Source organism: Sinocyclocheilus grahami, unplaced genomic scaffold, assembly GCF_001515645.1.
Source record: "Sinocyclocheilus grahami isolate Dianchi unplaced genomic scaffold, SAMN03320097.WGS_v1.1 scaffold266.1, whole genome shotgun sequence".
In the NCBI taxonomy this organism is placed as follows: Eukaryota; Metazoa; Chordata; class Actinopteri; order Cypriniformes; family Cyprinidae; genus Sinocyclocheilus; species Sinocyclocheilus grahami.
The window spans coordinates 915887-928253 of record NW_015505445.1 but is presented as its reverse complement, the minus strand read 5'-3'; the positions used below and the strand labels follow the sequence as shown (position 1 = coordinate 928253).

The window sequence follows — 12367 nt, the reverse complement described above, 5'->3', positions numbered from 1 at the left end:
GAGAGGGGGGGGGGGGGAATAATATTATTATTACACTACCATTATTTTGGCTTTTAAATGACAGCATCAAGCAGCATTATGAGACTGTATGAAAGTGACTAGTGCTAATAGAAGTGTCTTCACCTTTCCAGAGCACGCGAGCAGTGCTGAGGGGCAGCACTTTGGGTACCAGCACCCTCAAAATGACAAATTAAACCACAGAAACCAGTACTCTTAGTGATTTTCTCTAACTACATTCATGCTGGCAAATTTGTGCAAACTGTGATCATTCAGTTGTAGTCTGGAGCCCTGTGGAGTAGGGAGCTGACATGAATGATCCAAAAGTCCAAAACGCTACAAGGATTAAGGCCTGTTCACACCAAGGATGATAACTATAAAGATAAGGATAAAGATAAAGATACAGTTCTAAAAATTGTTCTCAATATTAAAGAATAGCAGAGTCCACATCACAGCTATAACGATAAAGGCACAGAGAAACGATATCGTTGGAATCACTTTCAGAACAATTTTCTTCCAGCTGATGAACGATAAAAACATTGACACCCAATCAGAATCAATCCTGCTATAATGAGCTTGATAATTTAAAGCAGCAGATGAGCATGCGCTTAGAATAGACGATATCGTCAGCTGGTGTGGACACTAGTTATCTTTATAGTTAACGTTCTTGGTGTGAACGGGCCTTTACATGTTAACAGGTCAATATACCACCATTCAAACGTTTGGGGTTGGAAAGTTTTTTGTGTGTGATGTTTTTGAAAACTATATTAGTCTCTCCAATGCTGCATTTATTTAATCAAAAATGCAGTAATAACAGTTCTATTGTGAAATATAATGACACTGTATTCTATTTAAATTTATTTAAACATTATTTATTACTGTGATGCCAAAGCTGAATTTTCAGCAGCAATTACTTCAGTCTTCAGTGTCCTATGATCCTTCAGAAACCATTCTAATATGCTGATTTGGTGCTCAACAAACATTTATTATGATCATTATTTTTTCAGAATTCTTTGATAAATAGAAAATTCAAAAGAGCAGCATTTATTTGAAAAATAAATTATTTGTAAAATTATAAATGTCTTTGCTGTCAGTTTTGATCAAATTAAAGTGTTCTTGTTGAATAAGTTATTTAAGAAATATATATATATATATATATACTGACTACAAACCTTTGAACTGTAGTGTACATGTTAAACTAAATTGATATACTGTAAGTAGACAGCAGGAATGTGTAAAAAAAATATATATATATATATATATTTTTTTTTTGGTTGACTGGTAGGCAAGTCGGTATGTAGGTATTAAGTAGGAAGGAAGGATGGAAGAGTGAAAGAACAAGGAAGCAAAAGAAAGAGTGAACGAAAGAGTAAAAATGGATCAAGAAAATGTGTGACCCTGGAGCACAAAACCAGTCTTAAGTCGCTGGGATATATTTTTAGCAATAGCCAAAAAAAACATATGGGTCAAAATTATCGATTTTTCTTTTATGCCAAATATCATTAGGATATTAAGTAAAGATCATGCTCCATGAAGATATTTTGTAAATTTCCTACCGTAAATATATCAAAACTTAATTTTTGATTAATAATATGCATTGCTAAGAACTTCATTTGGACAACTTTAAAGGCAATTTTCCCAGTATTTTGATTTTTTTTGCACCCTCCGATTTCAGATTTTCAAATAGTTGTATCTCGGCCAAATATTGTCCTATCCTAACAAACCATACATCAATGGAAAGCTTATTTATTCAGCTTTCAGATGATGTATAAATCTCAATTTCAAAAAATTGGCCCCTATTAATTTACAATAGCAGCCTTTTTACAGCATTAGCCAAGAACAGCCTCAAATTCCCTCAACTTTATGGGAATTTCACAAACATGATTTCATTTTATACATCTTGTGTCCAGCAACACACATTAAAAGAACTTTACAGTAGAGAGGTAACTGACCACAAACTTTGCTATGGAGCGAACTTGGATCAGGATTGTTCTCAAACGTGAGAAGGAAACTTGGATTTGTCATTACAGAATGCTGTGAGCTTAGTTGCATACAAAGATAAAGGTGAGATACCTGGAGATATGGGAGTTCTTGGTCTTGGTTGTGGATTTGCCGGACTGAATGCTGTTTCGTTCACTGGGTGGGCTTTGATGGCTGTCTGACTTGGGTCTGTAAAGAGAAACTTTTTTGGTTACACATGCCATAAAGCAGAAACTCAGAAGTTTCTCACATTCTTATTGGTGACTAACGTACTTGTTCTTTTTGCTGTTGGGTTTCTTGGTGATGGCTGGGGTGATTTCTTTCTCTCGGTCCTTCTTCTCTTTGTCAGGCTGCTCCTTCTCACTCTTGTCCTTGTCCGTGTGTTCGCTGTCATGTGGATTTCCATCAGGACGCTCCCCCTCGGCTCGATCTTTCTCAGGCCTCTCAGGCTTTTCCTTCTTCTCTTTCTTTGGGGGAGGAGGAATGGCGTACTGCTGTGCCACCTGCTGTGCCACCAGCTGGGAGTTTATCCGGGGTTTCCTGTGGGGCCGAACAGAGTTGATAGTCAGTGCCAGAGCAGCACTAACTCCGCTGAAACCAGTAAAGTAAACTCTTCACTTAACTGCTGAGCCTGGAGGTTGCAAAGTACAAGTACAAGTTCAATATCTTAAGCCTGACGTCATGTAATGTAATGTATCCTTTTCAAATGAATGTTCTGGGTTCAGCAAAACACTGCATTTACAGTAATGCAGAAATCTATGGTGAAATGAACTCAACCAGGATATATATGTTAAAATACATAATTTTCTGAAAGGATAACTGTCACTTCAAATTATGCATGCCAACAGAAGACTAGTGTGATCAAAATATTTATTTAATTTAATAAACCACCAAACTTACAGAATTGTTTTACGTTTAACCAGAAGTTCATTAATCTACAACAGATGAATAATCACTAAAAAACTGGAAAATGTTAGACAACTACAGCTCAAACACCACACATTTTTGTTTTTGAAAAAATACCAGATGACTTGAGGTCACTTCAAATTATGCATGCCAACAGAAGACTAGTGTGATCAAAATATTTATTTATTTAATTTAATAAACCACCAAACTTACAGAATTGTTTTACGTTTAACCAGAAGTTCATTAATCTACAACAGATGAATAATCACTAAAAAACTGGAAAATGTTAGACAACTACAGCTCAAACACCACACATTTTTGTTTTTGAAAAAATACCAGATGACTTGACATACTACTCATGTAGCAAAATCTTTGTCAGTTTCACAGCAAAGTTTGCTACTAGTGGTTAAGGCTTCATTCAAATGAACTCTAATTTCTAGTATGAGGAATTGTTATATCAAGCACCTCTCACTGGAATAATGTACAGTACTAAAACACGTCTGCTCTTCATCGCATATCTGCACGTAATCCACCTCAGCCAGTGTTTACACAAAACCATTTAAAGCACAGATTCTGTGGATTGTTGTGAAGACATTAAGAAATACCTAGCCAGATAAAGCCCTCCGCAGGCATTTCAGTGACTAAAACCCTTTCACTGGTCTCCCGAATGTGATGACGGCCCCTCGCCAGCTGTGTGGGTCTGCTGAATGTGTAATCTCATTACTCTACTCCTTTAATAAATGACAGTGAGGATCATAGGGTGGGACATTTGCAGCATGTCACTGTCACAGTGACTAATCAGATTAGCTAGAAGGTTTGGCCTCATTTGCCACAAACCAGATAGAAAGCGGTTTTCAATCCAACAGTCCTCTGTGCGAGTTTTGATGGGGCTTGTTTGTTTCAGAGTGGGAAAAGTTTACTCAAATGGTCAAAAACTTTATTATTATTATCTTTTTACACTCACTGTCCAAAAAAAGCCATAAAAAGTCAATACGACTTGATCTCAAGTATTATGAAAGCAATATGATAGCTTTGTGTGAGGAAAAGACCCAACTATAAGCTATTTACTGAAATCATATTTAAATCAGGTATTTACTTCCCCTCAGATTTCCTTTATGCATTTGAAAGTTCAAACTTGTCGATTTCATGAAATATTTTTTAATAAAACATTGTTTAGAGCAGTGCTTTTCAATGAAATTCTGAGCGCAAATTGACCCTTTGCCATGCATGAGCTTGATTGACAGGCGATCAGATCGGTTCACGTGCTGCTTGAATGGAGGCGCTACAGCGATCTGTCACAACACATTAAAGAGGCACAAAATGGTATTTATTGTTTGAATTTCTTTAAAAAAAAAAAATTACAAAACTTGAAAGTGGACACTTTGTTTCATACCAAAAGTAACCTGCTCTGTCTTGTCAGTCGGCGTGTTGTCGGTTTCCTCTTTGCTCCGCAATTTATTTTTCACTGCGTGAGAACATGACGTGTGGCGTGAGAGCGCCATGGCTTGTCGGACGGAGCAACAGTAACTAAGGGGGCGGGTCTTTGTGAAGGGTCAACCGTTTCACCAAGTTGGTTTTTTTCAGTGTGAGAACTTTATTTATAAAAAGCACAAACCTGAAACAAAAGGTGAGAAGAAACGGCACAATATTCATCTATTCTCATTTGCACCATAAATACACCAGGATTAAACATTACCATGTACAAAGTGATTTATAAAAATGAAAATTTATTTCTTTACTAATGCATAGTATCCATGTAGTTGAGGAAACCTTTCTTGCGCTTCTGTGCTCACGCACACATTCTGTAATGGTGGAAAGACAGGCAGCGGTTGTGCGCTGGAGTCTCTCTCCTCAGTGCGGTGCTGAGTTAATTAAAAGCCGAGGGGCTGTGTCTGAGATCTGAGGCAGAGCACCACACAGCCCGAGCCAGCTCACGTTCCTCAAGCATAATGGCCAACATCTGGCAGCAGCTGGGGGTAACAGAGGATTTCGACTGATCATGGGGGAAGAGCCAAAGCCCACAAGTGTTTTGCTTTGTCTAAACATTTAGACTTGGGAGTCCTCTTCACCTCAATATTTCAGATCAATCGCAGTTGTGAATGTTTAGCTGTTTAGATTGTGGTTAGATTTCCAAAACTTATGAATGAAAGATTAAGGCCAGACACATGCTCTATGTAAGCGCACAAACATGCTTTGCCAATGCATTGCACTGTGTTGTTGTATGGACTTAACCACTTAAAATAAGTCTGAGAACGCAACAATTGTGTTTTGGAAAGCAATGGCAAAGGAAAATGAGTCTGCACAGCCTGTCGCAACAAGTTGCCACTAGAATCATGTCATGTTGTGCCTGGTTAGGAGTGTAAGTGGTCACAGAATAAAAAATAAGTCAGAATACAGTTGAAGTACTGATAGAAGCAGCTCTAGTGATCTCAAGACACATTGGTCCTGTTGATGCCCTTCTACTCAAAACCAATAGATAACCCAGCTGTCTACTGGAGGTTTTAAGAAAACCTGTGGCCCTTAGATAGTGATGGTTCTTTCACTCCCTATGACTGATGGGATACAGCCGCCTTTCTCGCCGGAGACCGGCCAACGAGAAGCCAATCAATCCCTCATAATGGGGAATCATGTTCAAGAGGCCAGCACAACTACAATCAATACAACCTCTGCGAGGAATCTAGATGAGCTTCAGGGCCCGCTGGCAAAAGATACTGGAGAGCATCTTTTAGAGCATGTGGGAATAGTATGTGTTGGGTCTGAGCTGGTCAAGGCAAGAAAAACAAAGATCAGGAACTAACACACTGCAGAATAACAGAGGAAAAGTAAACAATTTAACAAGTGGAAATATACAAAGTTAAATTTACTTTATTCAGGCAACATTTCCAGTCCAGAACATGAAAAAACATCATGCCATGAGAGGTAATAGAGGATTAAGCCACGAGAGAACATGCATTAACCCCCATGGTTAGTCTGAAATACCATGATAAAAATTACTGTAATGCATAGCTTATCATGGCTTATTGGCTTCATTAATGGTAAAAAGAGCGATATTATATTAATATAAAGTAATTATTGAAATTGTATTATATTAATAATAATTGTTGTTGTTATTTTTTTCACACAACTTTCAAAGTAATCTTCTAGTCTTAAAATACTTCTACATAATTTATTTTAAATTAATATTTAAGAAATTTGAAATTATTTGAAAATTGATTAAAAATAAATGTGCTAAATAAACATACTTATACTTTAGATGACAAAGTATTTTTCACAAATAAATAAATATTTAATAAAAATATCATTCAAAAGTAAGTAAACACTGTAACCAACAGTGCACTTAGTATTCTGGGAAGTTTGTGTGCATTAGGGCGGTCAAAAAAAAAATCAGAATTTCGAATATTCATCGAATTTAAAATAAAAATCCACATTCGAATGCAAAAACATTGCATTCAAATTTTAGGCGTGCGTTAAGGAGGCAGCCTTATCAGTGGCGCATAAGATGCGATGACGATGTGTTTTTAAACGAAAAATGTACTCTGTGTGGTTGGTTTTCGGCCCTTTGTATTAATCTATGCATACATACATGATGCTGTTTTGTTTATAGTTGTTTAAGCAACTTAATGAATTATAATTGGTTTATAAACATTATGCACTTTTTTTTCACGGATAGTCATGTTATCTTATGCTTGATGCGCTCTCTTGTGGCCTCAGGAGAGAAGCCAAAAGCTTTTCTTTACCCTAACTGAAATTATGCATTTTAAATTCAAATATAATTCGAATTTTTATCATATTTAAGCACAAAATTTGAATTTAGTTTTTCAGCCATTCTGACAGCCTAGTGTGCATTAATTATATTTTTTCAAATAAAGCCAAGGTGACATTCATTTTACATACAGCACACAGTGAAAATTACATAATAATGACATTGGGCAAATGCATAAAGCGCAGCATAATTTAAAATCACGAGTTTAAAGTTTGTCGATCGCGCGTCTCCAGTGAAGCTGAACTCTCCTCCTATCAGCATTCAATTCACACGGATCGACTGTCATGCAGAGCATACACGATCATGCAGGATACACATGCACACTTCACAAGATCTCACAACTGGATCCGACTAAGTTTGCAAGGTTTTTGAAATTAGATGTTTATTAGACATTCAAAGATTTGTTTAAATGATATAAATGCTGACGGCAAACAAGAAAATATTATAATGTTTGCCTTTCTATTACTAATAATATAAAATCAATCGTTATAAAACTTTTTGTATACATTTTAATTCCTTTGTTTAACCGTTCTATCCGATTATTAGACAAACTTCTATCCGTATTTAGACAGAACTGTCAACGACAACAGCGAACAAGAGGGAGAATGTGAGCACTGTGTGCACCTCAGGCGCTGCCGTTCTCAGCGCCGTCAAAATAAAAGTCCCGCCTTGAACACATCGGACAAACAGAAAAACTTAACATTTAAAAAACTTCAAATATCGGTCGATATATCGGCCTTGGCGATATATCTGTCGACCACTAAAAAGGAGTTTGTTAGAGATAGACCTACAGTCTTTACAATGACATGCACTGTACAAAGGTCCTAAATCATGCAAATATATCGGCCTTGGCGATATATCGGTCGACCACTAAAAAGGAGTTTGTTAGAGATAGACCTACAGTCTTTACAATGACATGCACTGTACAAAGGTCCTAAATCATGCAATTTTCACAACTCCCAACTTTTAAACTGTTTTATGGAGTTTTTGTCAACTGAAATTTTTCAGAAAGACATTTCGTCAGCAGAACTTTCGGTATGTTGTTCACCAACAGTACAAATCCATTGAACGCACTGTACTTTAATCCTTCACTGTTTCATTTTCATTCCTGTCATAAATAAACATGGTGCTACCCTGACTAAGGTCTACAAAAACAATCAGTTCATCATACACCAGTGCTGAAAGCCACAGACAGTTGCATCGCTCCGTCCATCACCTGTAGTACCTTAAGCGCTGGGGAATTCGCTCTAACCCAGACCAGGGATTTGTCAAAAGTGCACAATCCTCTACTTAACAGGGACTTGGCTTAGTTTACCTCCTGAGGGGGATCCAAAAATCCCTTCCAACTTGAGCTTAGCCCAGGAGTCTAGCGCCGGACAGGCCCGTGATTGATTTGATTAATCTCCCCTCAGTGGATGTCCTGCCATGCGGGGAGATTTGTATCAAGGGCAGTTCAGCAAGACAGAAACAGGCCGAGCATTTGAGCTATGAATCAGTGCCAGCTGTAACTCAGCCACGAGAGCTCACTGGCATGTCAGGACTGCTGTCAACACTCCCCGAGCACGACAAAAACCACACAACACATTATTTACTGATCAACACATAACATCCGTTCGTCTTGGCTCAAAGCCACTTGCTGAGAACTTCTCTTCGCGGAAGCTTTGCATTAAACAAGTGAGATATCGAAATATTTATTCTCTAATCAATATTTTTTGTCCAATTATTTGCCCAGTTAGTTTTGGTATTGAGGTAAAAGTTACCTTGCATTCGCTATATAACTGGGTGGTGGTCACGAAGATGACGGAGCAAATTTGATGTTTCCCCCTTTTGCAGCTACTTTCTTCTTGCAAGATCGGCAGACAGGGTGACCGTCCTTGATTAAATTGCCTTCAGGACTCTTGTAAAAGCCAAAATACAACCAGACCACCGATTTGGTCCTCTTAGATGGCTGAAAAATCTCCCGAGAGCTGTCAACTGCCTTCCGCCATTTTGTCTCGTGCAAAAAAAACAACAAGAACAACACTGCATGCTGCTTCTGCGTCAGACTGATGCTGGTTGGACAGGATTTACCGCAAGTTTTCAAAAGCGCAATAATCAAACACGGTTTTGATGATAATTAAATTTTAAACGGTAATACTAACCGTCAGTGCATTTTATTGTGATTTATCGTGAAATCGGCAATCGTTCCATCCCTACTACACATACAGAGTGTGCGACGCTCGCGGTGATTTCAGCTTCTGTCGTATCACTATATGGAGGACATAAATACACGAACATCTCCAGAACTGCTCTGACTTTTCACTTCATGAGCATTTGACGGTTTCATTGGCGTAAAACTATCTTCATATCATTTACATAGACCTATCGGCAATCGTTCCATCCCTACTACACATACAGAGTGTGCGACGCTCGCGGTGATTTCAGCTTCTGTCGTATCACTATATGGAGGACATAAATACACGAACATCTCCAGAACTGCTCTGACTTTTCACTTCATGAGCATTTGACGGTTTCATTGGCGTAAAACTATCTTCATATCATTTACATAGACCTACAGAAACAAGTTCCTCATGGCAACCCGTCAAAATATAAGTTCAGGTTAGCTTAATGAAATTATCAGAAATATATTACTGTGGTGCAGTATGATGTAAATACTACTCAGGGATGAAAGTTTTCCGTCGCTACGATGGATTTCCATCAATTGGAAAAAATGAGGGGAAAAGAAACATATAGCACATTGTTGTTGTTCTGCCGGTGTTCTGACGATTTGTTGGTAGCATAATCTGATAGGTAGCATTATTTGTCAGAACACCAGCACACCAAAAATCCTCCCCGCCACAGCTGCAGCTTCTCACTGACAACATAACGGCGCTCGCATCATTCACAGTCGGGTTATTAGTAGAGAACACAGAGCAGGTCTTGAATTTCAGGTGCAGGATTGCGGCTATTAATAATAATTCTACTTCCCGCAGGTTCCGCGCTTATAACGCGATAACAGATGACGGAACTTATCATTTGCACGGGCTTTTGAGTCTTGAGAACTCTCATTTTCTGTGCGCCCACAGATCGCGATAAATATGTATTTTTTCCTGAATATTACTGACGAACTGATCAAAAAGTAGGCTACTGTTCACATGTGTTTTACTACTATATAGTATTGTAATATAGTAATAATTTAGTACTTTCTCCTATTTTATTGTTGGTTTCCTCTTTTCTGATAATTTGGAATGAGGATAAAAAGACCAAAAACAAAACAAAACATGCAAATAAGTTCAAACATCAATTCAATATCTACCATTTCCTGAATATTATGAAATTCAAGATGGCCGCCCCTGATGACGTCATAATATGCAAATTAGATGAGTATGTTTACACTTCACAAACTTTCGGTCATGCCCAACATTTTTCATATTTACAGTAGATCTCTATCTATAAGCCCTTTCAAGCCACAAGCTTTTGAAATCTTGATGTCAAAATCCAGCATTTTTTCCAATAAACCCTGGCGCCTAAAGGGTTAAACCAAGTGAAAATGCATGGGTTATTAAAAGTCAAAAACCCGGGCCCAGCTGCAACCAGCCCATTAAGCTAAGAGAATTTATTTTATTTAAAACTAAAGGTTATCACGAAGGGTTTTCTTAGCTTAAAGGGCTTGTTGCAACCCGCTATTGCCCTTTTCTGCTGAATATTCAAGAAAAATTACTCGTATGTAATCATGTTCAAACTAAAACCGTGATTACATTATACAACTTTTACAGTTTTTTAAAACATACAACTGGTCGTTTTCTAAATGTAAGAATAGGGATGTAACGGATTCACTCAACTCACGATTCAAGTTTTTTTTTTTTTTTTACAAAATGAGATTTAAGACAAATTATAAATAAATGTGTCCTTTTATTATTGCTTGGACGGAATGCTGCATGTTTCTTTGTGAAATTGAAATATAACACTATAATAATATACCGTATTGACCCGAACATAAGACAATGTTTTTTTCTTGGAAATACATCTGAAAAAACGTGGTCGTCTTATATTCAGGGTCTAGACTTTGACATGTCAATAATACACCCACAACAATAGGTGGCACCAAATACGCATAAAACGAGTGTGCCATGAAATACGTAATTTAATGCGTGTTGTAAAGATCGCGAGTAAAAACAAAGGAAAAAGAAAACCTTACAGCTGCATGAGTCGTGACTGTCACGTTAGCCTGATGGGACCAAACACTCTTTGTGATTTTAAAACGTAAGACAGTATTCAGATTTGAAGACTACAGTAAGATTTAACTTCTACTGTTAATAAGATTTTGGTAGGCTACTATTAGATGGATAGCCTAAATGTCCTAATTCAGATGGGCTACCTGTTTTTTTTTTATGGTATATCAAAAAGTGTATATTTTTTAAATGTGATTGTTGGTACATTTTACTAGTTTTTACCATACTTTCAAAACAAAAATGAAAGTAGGAAAAATATGCAATATGAAAATAATTGAAGTCAAAATGTGTAACAATTTAAATATAATGTAAATGTAAATAACAAAACTAAATTGAAATTTTAAAACAAGCACCAAATCAAATAAGTAACACAAAATAAATATCTTCATATAAACAAAATAAGGCTTTGTCTGTGCGCTTTCCTTTTAAAATTAGAGGCAACCACTGCATTTTAATCATGTTTCAAACAAAGATGCAATATGAGCAGTTTTTAATCTAAATTACATTGTATAATTTCGAAATTTGAAGCAAATACAGAATGGTTTGACTTCAGTTTTGTGAAACTATACAAAAATATCTGCATGAAACAGCAGACGAGCTGAATGAGACGCAGATTCACTCTCTGCCAGCAGGTGGCGCTTAAAGTGTTTCCTTGGTTTCCGCTGTAAACAAAGCAGCCCTGCACTTATGAACTTTAATATGCATTATACAGATGTAAGATGAAAAGAAGAAATACCATCTCAACTAGGGATGCGCCGATCCGATATTCATATCGGGTATCGGCTCCGATAGTGCCATTTTTCTTGGATCGGGTATAATTTTTCTCGTATCAGAGAGGGCCGATCCAAATCCGAGAAATTTTTTCCCCTATTGTGCAAATTATTCTGTGTTACTTCTGAAGCCATACGATAGCTTAATGTGAGCTACATATTAATATTTTAAGTCCTTACATTAAAGTTCACACAAACTCTTTTCTCCTCTGTGGCTGTCAGTCAGTCGTTCAGCCTTTAAACCCTGGTCGCATTCGGTTACGACAGTCAGCTCGGTAAAGCGCTCTCCAAGATCATTCTGTGTTCCCATTATACTTGATTTGTAAATACATGTCTATGATTTTGCAAGAAGGACTTTATCTTCTTGCCGGAGTTTAATGTTGTTTTGTTACTTGCTACCATTTGTGACATGCACTGTGAGCTGTAAGGTCTTATAAAGACAGGTGTGTGGCTTTCCTAATCAAGTCCAATCAGTATAATCAAACACAGCTGGACTCAAATGAATGTGTAGAACCATCTCAAGGATGATCAGAAGAAATGGACAGCACCTGAGTTAAATATATGAGTGTCACAGCAAAGGGTCTGAATACTTAGGACCATGTGATATTTCAGTTTTTCTTTTTTAATAAATCTGCAAAAATGTCAACAATTCTGTGTTTTTCTGGCAATATGGGGTGCTGTGTGTACATTAATGAGGAAAAAAAAATAACTTAAATGATTTTAGCAAATGGCTGCAATAT

The 12367-nt window shown here is 37.1% G+C and overlaps 1 protein-coding gene across 1 annotated transcript in view; it reads right to left on the bottom strand.

Annotated features, from left to right (window-relative positions):
- The window catches only part of LOC107599415 (RING1 and YY1-binding protein B), a 29227-nt gene that overhangs the window by 2730 nt on the left and 14130 nt on the right, over positions 1–12367 (bottom strand). The window contains exons 3-4 of the mRNA XM_016290996.1: positions 2251–2517; positions 2071–2166 (exon numbers count right to left, since the gene is read on the bottom strand). Of these exons, the coding sequence (XP_016146482.1) occupies positions 2071–2166; positions 2251–2517 (363 nt within the window). The remainder of the gene's footprint in view (positions 1–2070; positions 2167–2250; positions 2518–12367) is intronic.